Genomic DNA, 16,379 nt, shown 5'->3' with positions numbered 1-16,379 from the left:
TCACTCGTTGGGTCTTTCTTCGCTCTCAGGCCCTGCCACCTTGACTGTCCATCACCTCTGTTCTCCTTGCCTCGGCTCTGCCAAACCAAATTGCCTCCGCCCAGACTCGGCTGCTCTGATTCAGCCTGCACACACTGCTCCACAACCGTACTGCTTCCTGGAGATTTCAGTCCCTACCGCGAAAATACCAGGTTGTACAGGCAGTTCAAAAGCTCAACTCCGACCAGGAACTTACAGGGTTACTGTTCGCAGTGATCGTTCAACAGAAAAGGTGTGATTAGTAAAGTACTTAGTTGTTTTCTTTCGCAAACAACAGGAATTCTGCAGATGCTGGAAATTCAAGCAACACACATCAAAGTTGCTGGTGAACGCAGCAGGCCAGGCAGCATCTATAGGAAGAGGCGCAGTCGACGTTTCAGGCCGAGACCCTTCGTCAGGACTCCTGTGCCTCTTCCTATAGATGCTGCCTGGCCTGCTGCGTTCACCAGCAACTTTGATGTGTGTTGGTAGTTGTTTTCTTTGTTTTCTTTGCCATCAGCAAGTAGTCACTGAGCTTTTTTTTTCCTTTTTTAATCTTTTTATTAATTTTCAAGTTCATAAACATAATAACAATAGTGATACAGAGAGATTGGAATTACCTTATTGTTAATAAACATATACAAAAAAGTCTACAAATAGTACAAGTGTTATAGACATCCAAACTCTTGCTATAGTTAATCATGAAGAAAAAAAGACATAAAAAGAAAAGGATATCGCAAAGAAAAACACCAAAAAACAAAAAAAAACTAAAAAAAAGAACTAATAGCTAAACCCCAAAAAAAAGCAAACGAAACAAAACAAGACTGAACCAATATATTAGATCAAATACATCCATTAATGTCGTCAACTCTGCTCCTCTATTCACAGAGGTCAAACTACGTCATATGAAAATGTTGAATGAATGGCTTCCAAGTCTCTTCAATTTTAACCGAAGGATCAAAAATGACACTTCTGACTTTTTCTAAATTTAAACATGATATATTTTGGGAAAAGGCACTGAGTTTCACTGGTACCGTCTTAAACCGGGTTGTCAGGGGTCAGGAGTGTGTGAAGTTACCATCACTGGAGAAAAGGCTCTTAGGCAACTGAAAAGTCTGAGGGTAGATAAGTCACCTGGGCCAGATGGTGTACACAACAGGGCTCTGAAAGAGGTGGCTGAAAAAATTGTGGAGGAATTAGTAACAATCCTTCAGGAATCACTAGATTCTGGAATGGTTCCAGAAGACCGGAAAATTGCAAATGCCACTCCACTCTTCAAGAAGGGAGAGAGGCAGAAGAAAGAAAATTATAGGCCAGTTAGTCTGACCTCAGTGGTTGGGAAGATATTGGAGCCAATTATTAAGGCTGAGGTCTCAGGGTACTTGGCGGCACATGATAGAATAGGTTGCAGTCAACATGGTTTCCTCAAGGTAAAATCTTGCCTGGCAAATCAGTTGGAATTCTTTGAAGAAGTAACAAGCAGGATAGACAAAGAAGGTCCGTTGTGTACCTTGTTTTTCAGGAGGCCTTTGACAAGGTGCCACACATAAGTCTGCGTAACAAGGAAAGATTCTAGCATGGATAAACCAGTGGCTGAATGGCAGGAGGCAAGGAGTGGGATTAAAGGGAACATTTTCTGTTTGGCTACTGATGACTAGTGGTGTTCACAATGGTCTGTATTAGGACAGATTCATTTTACGTTACATGTCAATGATTTGGATGATGAAATTGATGGCTTTGTGGCCATATTTGCTGACGATACAAAGGTAGGTGAAGGGGCAGGTAATTTTGAGGAAGTAGAGAGGCTGCAGGAGGACTTTCAACAAAGTAGAAGAATGGACAAAGAAGTGGCAAATGGAATACGATGTCAGGAAGTGCACTTTGATAGAAGAAATAAAAGTGTTGACTACTTTCTAAATAGAGAGAAAATACAAAAAACTGAGGCTCAAAAGGGCTTGGGAGTGCTTGTGCATGATTCCCTAAAGGTTAATTTGCAGGTTGAGTCTGAGGTAAGGGAGGCAAGTATGACCTTAGCACTCATTTCAAGAGGACTAGAGTATAAAACAACCTTTCTCAACATCTTTGGCCTGGAGGAGCTCTTGAATTAATTTTCAAATCAGCTCACAGTACGTTAGTTAGCATGATCAGTAAGTTGTAGATTAATAATCCAAAAATAATTGTCAATGCTTTTTTGAGTAGAGAATGAATTTTTAGCCAACCTTTCTTGAAAAAAAGAGATAGTTAAGCTTAGCTTGCCCTTCTTGAAATTAATCTCTTTATTTCCCTTTCATAAATTTTAGAAACTCATAAGGCAAAACATTATATATTTCTCAATTCTGGGTCGAACTTGAGATAAGCACACATGGATTTCAACTTCAACTGAAATGTGATTATTTCTATCCTTGCTCTTGATGGTTGTTGAACAAAGAAAAGCTTGCTCACACATGTAAGAAGTTGAAAACTGCAGCAAAATGTTCATTGTTTTCCTATGAATGGCAGGATACTCTCCTTTCACAGAAATCCAGAAGTTGTCCCAGGGCAGGTCAGTAAATCTCATCTTGAGGGCATGATCAGACCGCAGCTCACAAAGTTCTTCCTCCTCTCTCAAAGTCATGTTCTCAGGCTGAGCAGAAGATTCAGGGAAAGGGTCCCTCACCCAGTCATACACTTGTGTTGAAAGGGAGGAAAATACTTTTCAATTTTGTTCTGCGGTTTTTCCAGGTGGTTTTCAATAAGACTCGAAACTTTCTGATATCCTTCCTCAGTCTCAAGCCCAAGCAGCAGTGGAAACATTTCAAGATTTCCTTTAGCAACATGATTTTTTCAAAGATTCAGTTTCCTTTGAAATCCAAGAATCTTGTCACTTAAAGTCAAAACATTTTCTCCAGGGCCTTGCAGGGTCTTGTTCAACAGATTCATATGATGAAAAATGTCTGTTAAATAGGCGAGTTTCTGCAGCCATTCTTCATCTTCAAAGTACTCAGAAAAATCTGGCTTACTATTTTCTGAAAGTTCTGCAATTCACCTTTCAGCTCAAACACCCTGTTGAGAACGTTTCCTCTGCTAAACCACCAGATTTCTGTACATAGCAGGAGACTGGTGTGCTCTTTGTTCAGGTTCTCACAGTTTTTTAAACATTCTCAGTAAACTGATCTTAAAGCTACTAAAAAACTAGATTTTTGAGTCTTTTTACTGACAGCAACTTTATTTTCAAAAGCTTTAATCTGTTTGTTTTGAGATTCCAATAGTCGTTTAAAATAACCAGCACTTTTATGTGTCATATGGCTGTGATTTGTCATTAAGTGTCTTTTCAGTTTTGCTGGAGCCATTGCTACATTTGTAAGTCGTTTGCCACAGACTAGTCACAATGGAATAGGTCCACTTGAATCACCAGTCCACATAAAATCCATTGATAAGTAGATTTCATTGTAAAGATAGACTTTTGTGTTCGTTGTTGCACTAGTGCAGTGAAATGACTCAGAGGATTGTAATTCTTCATCATTAACCTTATCAGAATTGTCCGTAGGCCTAGGGCTAGAATCCTCCTCTTCCATCTCACACCTCCTTTTCAAAAATAGCCACACTGGACCATCTTTAGAATGAAAATTTCTCTCCAATTTTCTACTACACCGGTAGTTTGTTCACTCTCATAAGTCAGTCGGTGGCACGTAAGGGGAAGTGCGGGGAGGTAAATTGGGAGGGAGAGGCTGACATCACAGCCCAAGTTGGGCGAGTCCATTCAATGCTCAGAAAACACACTTCACGCTTCTCAACAGCCTACCGTCCTCCCTTCCTTGCCATACAGCATTCACCAATTACCAGCCCACCATCCTCCCGTCCGTCCCTGCAATACAGCACTCACCAATTATCTATGGTCTCAACCAAATAAACACGGTCCAACTGCGCACTGCCGCACTGGCTCAGCGACCTCCAATGAGATTGCTAACAGGGATGCTCAGTCACTGCCCACCACTGTGAGCACTAGCATCACACGCTGCGCGGAGTTCAAAAAGCTATGTTTATTTTCAACTGTTTCCTGTGGCAGAGAATTCCACAGATTCACCACTCTCTGTGTGAAGAAGTTTTTCCTAATCTCGGTCCTAAAAGGCTTCCCCTCTATCCTCAAACTGTGGCCCCTCGTTTTGGACTTCCCCAACATCGGGAACAATCTTCCTGCATCTAGCCTGTCCAATCTCTTTAGGATCTTATACGTTTCAATCAGATCTCCCCTCAATCTTCTAAATTCCAACGAGTACAAGCCCAGTTCATCCAGTCTTTCTTCATATGAAAGTCCTGCCATCCCAGGAATCAATCTGGTGAACCTTCTTTGTACTCCCTCTATGGCAAGGATGTCTTTCCTCAGATTAGGGGACCAAAACTGCACACAATACTCCAGGTGTGGTCTCACCAAGGCCTTGTACAACTGCAGTAGTACCTCCCTGCTCCTGTACTCGAATCCTCTCGCTATAAATGCCAGCAAACCATTCACCTTTTTCATCGCCTGCTGTACCTGCATGCCCACTTTCAATGACTGGTGTATAATGACACCCAGGTCTCGTTGCACCTCCCCTTTTCCTAATCGGCCACCATTCAGATAATAATTTGTTTTCCTATTTTTGCCACCAAAGTGGATAACTTCACATTTATCCACATTAAATTGCATCTGCCATGAATTTGCCCACTCACCCAACCTATCCAAGTCACCCTGCATCCTCTCAGCATCCTCCTCACAGCTAACATAAATATCCTTTGTTTTCATAAATATCCTTTCAGTGCACTTGGTACAAGACAAGGGTCAGCCAAAGGACAGAGTAGTGGAAAGAGCTTCAACAATAATCTCCAGAATTTCAGACACTAGCACGGGTGTGCACAGGAGGGGATGCGCTTATGCAGAATTTGGCCTCTGTTGAATTATCCTGTTTCTATCTAGTCTTGTATCTCTGCTAGCATCTGGCTGACCCCGACCTGTACTATTCTTACAGATTTTATTCGATGTAAACAGGACTCCAGTTGAATATACCCTTTTCCCAGTTTAGTATCGGCTCTGTATTCTAAACGCAATTGTAGACAGAAAATGCATTCATCCTACATCAGTCAGCTCAGACAAGTGATAAGTTACCTCAGATGCAACCGTTAGCTAGCTAAGCAGTACATTAAGTTAAAAATGTTGCCAGTGAGAATAGTCATTCTGCCCATGTTCCCCAGTGGTTCCTCTTCAACTCTCTGTCGTTTCCTCACTTGAAGCACCGGGGAAAGCATCCTGTCTGGATACATCAAGACTTGGTACGGCAACTGCTCTGCACGTGATCGCAAGAAACTGCAGAGAGCCGTCTGAGGTGTTGGTGAGGCCAAAATTGGTGTACCGTGTGCAGTACCTCCAGGAAAGATGTAAATTAGGTTGAAAAGTACAGAGAAAATTTACAAGGGTATTTCCGGGTCTGGAGGACCTGAATTATAAGGAAAGATTAGGACTTTATTCCTTGGAACATAGAAGGTTGAGAGGAGATTTGACAGAGGTATACAAAATTATGAAGGGTATAGATAGGGTAAATGCAAGCAGGCTTTTTCCCACTAAGATTGTGTGAGACTACAACCAGAGGTTATGGATTAAGGGTAAAGGGTGAAAAATTTAAGGGGAACATGAGGAGAGGCTTCTTCATTCAGAGGGTCGTGAGAGTGTGGAATGAGCTGCCAGTACAACTGGTGCATGAGTGCTTAATTTCAATGTTTAGGCAAAGTTTGGATGGGTACATGGATGGGAGGGGTATGGAGGGCTGTGGTCGCGGTGTAGATCGATGGGTGTAGGCAGATTAAATGGTTTCAACATGGACTAGAAGGGCCAAACGGCCTGCTTCTGTGCTGTGCTTTTCTATGCATCTATGACTCTAGTTGTGGACACAACTCAGCACATCATGAATCCCAGCCTGCTCTCCATGGACTCTGTCTATACTCTCACTGCCTCAGTAAGACAGTGACATAATCAAAGACCCCAGCAATTATAGTAAACATCAGGATAGCGGAATGCTCCTTGTGTGGGAAGTGGGAAGGCGGCGAGACCTCCAGTGTCCCTGATGACTTCACCTGCAAGAAATGCATCCAGCTGCAGCTTCCAACACTCTGCGTTAGGGAGGTGGAGCTGGAACTGGATGAACTCCCAGATCATTCAGAAAGCTGAAGGGGTGATAGGTAGGATATATAGAAAGGTAGTAACTCCCAAGGTGCAGGGCACAGGAAACTGGATGGCAGTCAGGAAGGAGAAAGATGGTAAATAGCCAATACAGATTACCCCTGCTGCCATCCCCCCCTCAGCAACAGGTATATCACTTTGGATATGGTTGGTGGGGGTAGGGGATGGCCCAGCAGAGGAAATCACAGTAGTCAGGTCTCTGGGACTGAGTCTGACTCTGTGACTCAGATGGGAAGTGGGGAGAAAAGGTGAGCTGTGGTGATAGGGGACTCATTAGGGGAACAGATAGGAGATTCTGTGGACAAGAACGAGATTCCCAGCTGGTATGTTGCCTCCCAGGTGCCAGAGTCCAAGACATCGCGGATCAAATCCTCAGCTTTCTTAAGTGGGAGGGTGATCAGCCAGAGGTCGTGGTCTGTGTAGGTACCAATAACAGCAGTGAGAAGAGTGACGAGGTTCTGCTAAGTGAGTTCAGGGAGTTAGGTGCTAATTTAAAAGACAGGGCCTCCAGGGTTGTGATCACTGGATTGTTACCTGTGCCACATGCAAGTGAGGCCAGAAATAGGAAGGAATCGAAAGGTTGAGCACAGTGTGACTAGTGTCCTGAGCTGCATATATTTCAGTGTAGGAAGGAAAGACAGATGAGCTGGGCATGGATCAGCACTTGGAATTATGATATTGTAGCCATTAGTAAGTCATGGTTGCAGAAGGGACAGGACTGGCAGCTCAGTATTATGGGGTTCCATTGTTTTAGATGCAACAAAGAAGGGGGAGTGGTGTTGCTAGTCAGGGACAATGTCATGCCAGTGTTCAGTCAGGACAGACTGGAGAACCTGTCTACTGAGGCTTTATGGGTAGGACTAAAGGTATGACCACATAGATAGATTAACAGACCACCCAACCGTCCGTAGGATTTAGAGGAACAAATTTGTAGAGAGATCGCAGACTGTTGCAAGAAACATAGGAGTTGTTATAGTAGGTGATTTTAACTTTCCACATATTGACTGGGACTCTCATATTGTAAAAGGACTAGATGGGATAAAGTTTGTCAAATGTGTTCAGGAAAGTTTCCTTCATCAGTACATAAAAGTCCCACTGAGAGAGTGTGTGACACTTGATCTGCTCTCCGGGAATGAATCAGGGCAGGCGACAGAAGTTTGCATAGGGGGACACTTTGCATCTGGTGATCATAATGCCATTAGATTCAAGGTAAGTATGGACAAGGATAGGTCTGGGATTCTAAATTGGAGAAAGGCCAACTTTGATGGTATCAGAAAGGATCTGGCAAGTGTGGATTGGGACAGATTGTTTTCTGGCAAAGGTGTTTTTGGTAAGTGGGAGGCCTACAAAAGTGAAATTTTGGGTGTACAAAGTTTGTGATATGTCTGTCAGGATAAAAGGTAGAGAAAACAGTTTTAGGGAACCTTGGCTTTAAAGAGATATCGAGGCCTTGGTTAAGAAAAATATGAGGTTTATAGCAGGTACGAACAAATGAGGTGCTTATGGAGTATAAGAACTGCAAGAGAACACTTAAGAAAGAAATCAGGAGGGCTACAAGAAGGCATGAAGTTGTCCAGCAGACAAGGTGAAGGAGAATCCTAAGGGCTTCTACAGATATGTTAAGAGCAAAAGGACTGCAAGGGACAAAATTGGCCCCCTGAAATTGTATGCGCCCTAGCAGAGATATTTAAGTCTAGGGACGTAGTGCACAGTGAAGAAGACTATCAGACCATGCAGTGGAATCTGGACCAGCTGGAACAATAGGCTAAAAAATGACAGATGGAATTTAATGCAGACAAGTGCGAGGTGTTGCACTTCATTTGAACAAACCAGGGGAGGTCTTACACAGAGAACAGTAGGGCACTGAGGAGCATGGTAGATCAAAGGGATCTGGGAATACAGGTTCATAATTCATTGAAAGTGCAGCACAGGTAGATAGGGTCGTAAAGAAAGCTTTTGCCTTCATAAGTCAAAGTATTAAGTACAGTAGATGGGATGTTATGGTGAAGTTGTATGAGATATTGGTGAGGCCTAATTTGGAGTATTCTATGTGGTTTTGGTCACCTACCGACAGGAAAGATGTAAAGAAGGTTGAACGAGTAGAGAGAAAATTTACAAGGATGTTACTGGGACTGGAGGACCTAATTAAAAAGGAAAGATTGAATAGGTTAGGACTGTATTCCTTGGAACATAGAAGATTGAGGAGAGACTTGATAGAGGTATACAAAATTATGAGGGGTACTGATAGGGTAAACGCAGGCAGGCTTTTTCTAGTGAGGTTGGGTGGGACTACAACTAGAGGTCATTACAACTAGAGGGTGAATGGTGAAGACTTCACTCAGAGGGCCATAAGAGTGTGGAATGAGCAGCCAGCACAAGAGGTTCATGCGAGTTTGATTTCAATGTTTAAGAGAAGTTTGGATAGGTACATGGATGGCAGGGGTATGGAGGGTTATGGTCCTGGTGCAGGTGGATGGAACTAGGCAGTTTAAATGATTCGGTATAGACTAGATGGACCAAAGGACCAGTTTCTGTACTGTACTTTTCTATGATTCTATAAAACTATTAAATGGTCCCCTAGTATGATAAAATAGATTTATGAGTGCACAGTCTCCCTTGAGAAAGCCATTTATCTTATAGTCCACCTGCACTGCACTTTCTCTGCAACTGTAACACTTTATTTTGCATTTTGTAATTGTTTTACCTGGCACTACCTCAATGCACTGTTGTAATAAAGTAATATTGAACATAGAACACAGTTTAGACCCTTTGGCCCATTAAGTTGTGCTATCCTTTAAACCTACTGCTCAATCAACCTAACCTTTCCCTCCTACACACCCTCCATATGGATGACATCTGTAATGATCAATATGCACGGCATGCAAATCAAAGTGTTTAGCTTATCTTATTTCATTACACACTCTTTATTATAGTGCTCTGAGTTTTTCTTCAGATGATAACATTTTTGAATTTTTCCAATGTAATTAGCTATTTTAGAATGTTAATTGGAATAAGTGTTAATTGGTGCATTTTTAATTTGCGGTCTTCTCTTTCTGGTTTAAAAGAAGTTTCTTTAACAAAAGTAGTCAATTCTTGTTAAATTGTTTCCTAGCACTATGATGTACCTGGATCGAACTGTACGAATGACTCAGAATGTGTGTCTGAAGAAATGAATCCTTTTGGAAACGGTACCGTATCAAGTGACATGGTTGTGGGAAAAGGATGGTATAGAGGGAGAAATGAAATAACCTGCAAAACTATTTTAGCATTATACATTATTTCTTACTTACTTACTGCCTGTTCCACTGCTTGCATTTAGGGGCAGCAATGAAGGTCCTCCATCTCTAGTCACAAACCAGAAAATATCTCCAGATGCTGGAAGTCCAAGCAACACACACAAAATGTTGGAGGAACTCAGTAGGCCATGCAGACCTATGGAAAAAAAGTACAGTCGATGTACTTATTTTCCATAGATGCTGCCTTGCCTGCTGAGTTCCTTCAGCATTTTGTGTGTGTTGCCTCCATCTCTGCTGGCGTTCAGAGTTTCCTTCATCATTGCAGCAGCTTCTTCTCAGTTTTTACTGCTGTCGGTCACGCAGTCCCGGGTGGAGACTCAGGAATACCGTCGCTGTCAGATGTAGAAGGATTTTCATTGTTCTTTCCATAACAAGTTCGTTTTAACCAATCAGGGTTGTTACTCCCGAGCTGAGCCTCCAAACCTGAAGGACTGGTGGACCACTCATAGTCTGGCCTCTACCCTTTGACCTGTTTGGCATGGGTGACCCTACTAAGAGCCAAAGCACAGCTCTCTGAGTCATTGCGGCACGCAAGTCTCCAAACCCTATGACAAGGTTGTGGTCCCTTTGGAGGATTATACATTGTAGATGAAGAAATAAGACTTGATTTTTCAGGAAATACTGGCAGTTTTGCAAAGAACCATTAGTGTATCCCCATGAAAATGCCAGGAAGTTTAGGATTTTGATGCAGGTATGAATAAGTTGGAGGTCCCATTCTCCCAGCTGCCTTCTAGCAGTAGTTTCATGACTATGCTGTCCAGTCTGAATCCTCACAGAGGACAATTTTGGAACAAGTCCCCAGCACTTGTAGTGGAGAATCCATTCTTAGAGTCAACAAGGTAGAAGGTACATGCTTAAATTTATTGATTTTTTTAATGCGTTCATTTTATATTTTAAGTCTTTTAAAATCGTTCAACAATTAAAATCTTCAGCATGATTATTAATGTTTATTTAAACATTTTGCACTCCTACGACTGGGTAAAACAGAATCAAGTGGCCAAGCCAGATGTAAGGAGTATTTTTTAGCATTTCATGAGCAGAGCTATTCTTGTTCCCCACTACTGGAAGAACTGGCTTTGCCTCAGGGACATCATTCCTGAGGTTGGAGCCTGTCTGTACTTTCCATCGCGTTGCCCTGGGACGTCTTCATATGCACAAGTCTTTATAGTTTTAGCAGGGAGCTCACTGCTGATTGCAAGTTTTAGATGATGATTTCAAGTTCCTAGTTGTGTGGAAGATTAAAGCCAGGACTGCATTACATCGCAGGCTTCAGTGACATGGTGCTCTGTATTCTAGTTAGTTGATCAGAAAGACCTTTTGCCCTCTCTCCCCAAAAGTCATATCAAATTCTGTTGACCAATTCCTAATTTGTGTCAAATTCCATTCAGTTAATGCCCGTGTCCTTGCTGTCCAATATTGATCACCGGTTTGACAAAACCTCACTTACCATCATAGTTTTCCTGCAGACTAACAGATTCTGAGATCTTTCTCATTCTTGAGTTCCAGCCTCTTGCAAGTTCCATCTCACAACCTCACCCCTCAAGGACACCTTCTACCGTGGTGTTATAAGATGACTGAGTGGTTCCTGAGTACAATAATATGGACACTTGACCTAACAAGCTACCTTGTTACGATCTTGCCCCTTGCTGTCTACCTGCACTGCACTTTATTCGGGATTTTGTTATTCTTTTATCTTGTACTACCTCTTTGCACTGTGTGATGATTTGATCTGTATGAACAATATGCAAGACAAGTTTTTCACTGTTATCTTGGTATATTTGACAATAATAAGGCAGTTCCATTTCTAATGGCAAAGCATTATTCTTTCAGCTGCCTAGATTTAAGTTGTAGATTTTCCTTGCTATAAGACCAAAAGATATAGGAGCAGAATTAGGCCATTTGGCTCATCAAGTCCGCACCACCATTTCCTCATGGCCAATCCATTTTTCCTCACAGCCCCAATCGCCTGCCTTCTCCCTGTATCCCTTCATGCCCTGACTAATGAAGAATCTATCAACCTCTGCATTAAATATACATAAAGACTTGGCCTCCACAGCTGCCTGTAGCAATGAGTTCCACAGATTCACCACTCTCTAGCTAAAGAAATTCCTCCTCACCACCGTTCTAAAAGGATGTCCCTCTACTCTGAGGCTGTGTCCTCTGGTCCTAGAGGGTCCCACCATACGAAGCATGCTGTCCACATCCACTCTGTCTTTCCAAATCTCTCTCATTGAGATGCATCTTACATTTTATCTCTTTGAGAAGTTTTATCATGCCATGTAATATTTTCTTATTTGATTCAAGAGTGGCAAATTTCTAAAATTTGTGACCAGTGAGGCTTGGAAATATGAAAGATATAATAAAATCTATATTGTTGCTCTTATCCATCAAAACTAGCCCAGATTTCAGTTCTTAGTGTTGGGATTGGGGGTGTTATTATCACTGTTTTTATTCACCCCTGAAAACTCCAGGTTCTGCCAGCCTGATTTACAAAGACTGGCATCAGGTATACAAAGGAAAGTCAGGAACCGGATTATCTTTAGGGCTTGGTCTCCATTGAACCAATGAGTTTCCTAAGTTATTACTTACCAAAATAAATTGTTGCAATAAACAGGATAAAGTTTCAATTGCTTTTAATCATGTTTACAATCACTCTTCCTGCACAGGGGTAAAGACGGGGAGATGTGTAACTTTCCGTGACTCAATAAAGACATGTGAAGTCCGTGCCTGGTGCCCAGTCGAGAATGCAGCGTCAACGAGGTTTTTATAAAACTCTTGCTAACTACTGCTTGTTACCACCACCGTTCTTATGATTAGCTATCTGTAGTGTTACAGCTATTATTAGGCAACTACTGCCGATATTAACGTCAAGTAACTTTGGCTGGGGGTGACAGTATGCATAAACACAATAAATTACTGGAAAGAATCAACTGGTCAGGTAGCATCTGCAGAAAAAAAAACAGAGAAAGAAAGAGCATGTTGAAAATACACTCTAAACTAATTCACCTAACTAACTAAATAGTTAGTTAATAAGCTGAGCAAGTGATACTGCAGTTCAGAGTGATCATATCTCAGCAAATGTTGCCTGCTCAGGGGACTTCTTCTAAGGAACTATAAGGAGCCTGAACTTCACACATTGTGACACATCAAGAAGGACAGGGCTCCAGTACTGTGCAAAAGTCCCAGGCACGTATAGCGTCGGGGGCAAGCTAACGTAAGGGGTGGTACAGTAGCGTAGTGGATAGCTCAACGCTTTGCAGTACTGGTGTCCTGGGTTCAATTCCCGCCACTGCCTGTAAGGAGTTTTCACGTCCTCCCCATGACCGTGTGGGTTTCCTCCGGCTGCTCTGGTTTCTTCCCACAGTCCAAAGAAGTACTGGTTGGTAGGTTACAAACAAGAGAAAATCCGTAGACGTTGGAAATCCGAGCAAGCCACGCCAAGTGCTGGAGGAACTCAGCCGGCCAGGCGGCATCTTTGGAAAAAAGCAAACAGTCGATGTTTCAGCCTGAAACGTCGACTGTACTCTTTTCCATAGATGCTGCTTGGCCTGCGGAGTTCCTCCAGCATTCTGCGTCTGTTGCCCGGTTGGTAGGTTAATTGGTCATTGTAAATTGTCCCGTGGTTAGGCTGGGATAAATTGAGGGTCTGTTGGGCAGCATGGAAGGCCTGTTCCACACTGTATCTCAATAAATAAATAAATATAGCTGGGGTGCTAAGACTTTTGAACAGTACTGTATATTTTCTTCCCAAATACCAAATAACACTGAGCTAATACAAAGCTAATTATCCTAATTTCTGTTTCCCAACCACCTTCCTATTTTAACCAATGTACAGTACTGGTTATGCGACCACTGATGCCAGGCAGACAACCTCTGAAGAGTATTGGCAATGGCTGGGGTCACCCATCCTTCTAAAGACACTGCCCAGAAGAAAGCAATGACAGATTGTTTCTGTAGAAAAATTTGCCAAGAACAGTCATGATCACAGAAAGACCATCATGAGCCATAATACACAGCATATAACAACTGAATGAATAGTACTGTGCAAAAGTCTTAAGCACCCTAGCTATCTATATGTGCCTAAGAAATATCATGTTCCAAGAGGTAGTCCCATAGCATAGACTAAGTTCCACAAGTTTGACCAGACTTGAAGAGAAGCAGGTGGAGGGATCTGTGGGGTAGCAATGGAGAAGCTTTAACATTTACCCTTCTGTAACAGGTACTGAATTCTTGCTCTCTGAACGGAGGTGAGGACTGCAGACAGGATGTGCCTCATACCAGAGGCCATTCCAGAGTGGAGAGAAAAGTCATAAAGGACAGCATAGTTAGGAGAACAGACACTGTTCTCTGCAGCAAGGGGGGAAGAGTCCTGAAAGCTGTGGGACTAGAATTAAGGACATCTCCTGGGTTGGAGAAGATCTTGGAGTGGGAGGAGAAGGATCAGTTAATGTGGTCTACCGAGCCTCAAAAGGCATGGGTAGCATGAGGCCAGTTTTGCTGAGCGATTAAGAACAACTCGTGGAAAAATTAAAAAGCAAAACTAAAAGGGTGAACTCGCAGATACTGCCTGAGCCACATGCAAATTGGTATATAGGATTAAAGGACTAAGCACATGTCTGAAAGATGGTTAAAGGATCCCAGGGAGTGGTAGAATTCCAGATACAGTTGACTGAGAGCACTAGACTCCAAAACTAGTGTCTTCAACTTCAATATGGGCATTTACAAAAGTAAGAAGGTAGTTTTCTCCAAAGTGAACTGGGTCAACAGGCTAAGGGATTGGTCAGTGAATGAACAATGAATGGTGCTGGAAAGGTGGTGCATGGCACATCATCAAATTAAAACTCTGATTTAAAGATTAATATGTGTGATCACAAATTTGGTTTGATTTCTCATGATCTCCATTGCCTCCATAAAGAAACTGCTAAGCTTTTCTATTGGATCTTCTTCAGCTTTTTAAAAACTTTGTTTTTCTCCATCTTTTTGTAGGATCTCATCACTAAAAGGGATTGAGAATTTGACATTGTTCATCAAAAACAGTATACATTTCCCAAGGTTTGGGTTTTCAAAGTAAGGTGAAAGCTGTTCCTTCATGCTCAGGGTATACCATGTATTTAAAGATCATTGATTACACCGGACAACAGGTTCTTTCAAAAGTATTGCTTCCTCAGAATTTTTTGTTTTGCTTATGATAGACCACTTGAAGCTGAACACAAATTTTGGAATAATTGTATCACATAGGGATTTGGAGAAACAAGAAATTAAATTTTATTGAATATAATGTGTTTAATTGCATTTTGATGCTCAAGCTTTGCAATAGTTTAACAAGCTAAATATGTTCTGTTGATGATTTTCGTTTGTGCTCAGTATGTGAGGCTTCTCACTTAAGTGTCCAACGATAATCAGTCAGCATTGATGGATTCCAGTTGCCCCGATACCATTTCTCAATGACTGCAATGTCCTGGTGAAACCATCACGGTCAGTGCCAAGATTTGCAGGGAGAAAATCTAAATGGGAATGCAGAAAATGAATCTTTAGTGACACATCGCCCTTCATGGTTTTGTATGCTGGAAGCATGTTGTCAACCAGTTGCATGTAGTTTGCTGCTCTGTAGTTGCCAAGAAATTTTCAACAATACCCTTGAATGCCTTCCATGCAATTCTCTCTAGTCTCACTAGAAGTTCTTCGAATTGCCAGTCATTGATGATCTGTTTGATTTGTGAACCAACAAAAATGCCTTCCTTAATCTTGGCATCAATTATTCTGACTTGAAATATGAATTGAAATAGTAAATATAGGCGATTTCAAAGAAGTGATGGATGATAGGGAAATTTCATCGTAATTTTCATCATCAGCAGTCCAAAATCCACAAGGAATGGGTTCAGGAAGCAGAATAGTTGTTGTCCAGTGTTGTCTTTCTTTTATGATCTGGAAAGGCACAGCAATGGTATGTTAACTTTACAGATTTTAACGGAACCTAATTGAATGCTATTTGTATTTCTCACACATTGCCTAATGTACAGCTGAATTTGATATGTATTTGAGCTTTCATTGGGATTATTGCTGGGAATTTCCTCTGGATAACTCTGATATGCTACTGAAACTTTGAAAGATTAGTGGAAATGTTGGTACGAGTATATCTGAGGTTTCTCCTGAAGTTCAAGTGGATAATTGGCAGACTCCCTCAGACAAGTTAACACCCAAAGCATTAATTTATTTAATAACATTACTGAAGAGTATGTGTATTTGTAGAACTGACGGTCATAAACATGTGAAAGGGTACCACTAAGGTTTACGTATGTGCGTTGCCAACAATCTTTCCAAAGCGCTCAGGTATGACCCAAGTGCAGAGAAAGAGAGAGAGACACACACACACTGAAGCTGGTTGACAGGTCACTGACTTTAATGAGAACCATTGCGGAATTTAAAGAAAAAGAAAAGCAATAAATGCTAGGCCGATAGAGCCATTAGCTACCAAAACTGAAACTTAATGCCAGCTCCGCGGCTGGAAACAATAACTAAACACTAAAGGAATACCGTCCCTGACAGCATCAATCCAGCTGGTAGTCCTTGTTCCCCGCACAAGGCCAAGGGTAAGCAGGGAGCGTAAGTGTTGCTCAGCAAGACTAGGAAGGAAAAGCAGGGGGTTAAATACCACCATAATGAAACAGTAATTGGCTGGAACGCGCGTTCTCATGAGCGTGACTGCCAAACCAGCCCACCTGTGCGGGTATGTAGACTCTGTCGTAGAGTCCATGGTCATGCCAAATCTTGAGGGTATGTAGGTGAATAAAGTGAGTGTATACTTATGTACATTCAGAGAATATTAGTGCTCCTTACAAATATATATATACGTATATGGTATTTTAGATTAGATTAGA

General features: G+C 41.9%; 1 protein-coding gene across 4 annotated transcripts in view; it reads left to right on the top strand.

The window, feature by feature from the left end:
* Nucleotides 1-16,379, top strand: part of p2rx2 (purinergic receptor P2X, ligand-gated ion channel, 2) — a 90,626-nt gene that overhangs the window by 28,962 nt on the left and 45,285 nt on the right. For all 4 annotated transcript variants that reach the window (XR_010016259.1, XM_063034471.1, XM_063034470.1 and 1 more), the window contains exons 4-6: nucleotides 9,318-9,393; nucleotides 12,168-12,261; nucleotides 14,488-14,568. Coding sequence is in view for 3 of the 4 variants with exons in the window: in XM_063034471.1 (XP_062890541.1) it covers nucleotides 9,318-9,393; nucleotides 12,168-12,261; nucleotides 14,488-14,568 (251 nt within the window). In the remaining variant the exon portion in view is untranslated. The remainder of the gene's footprint in view (nucleotides 1-9,317; nucleotides 9,394-12,167; nucleotides 12,262-14,487; nucleotides 14,569-16,379) is intronic.

This window comes from Mobula hypostoma, chromosome 27, assembly GCF_963921235.1.
Source record: "Mobula hypostoma chromosome 27, sMobHyp1.1, whole genome shotgun sequence".
NCBI classification, from domain to species: domain Eukaryota; kingdom Metazoa; phylum Chordata; class Chondrichthyes; order Myliobatiformes; family Myliobatidae; genus Mobula; species Mobula hypostoma.
The sequence above is the reverse complement of the archived record's forward strand: the minus strand, read 5'-3'. Positions and strand labels throughout refer to the sequence as shown.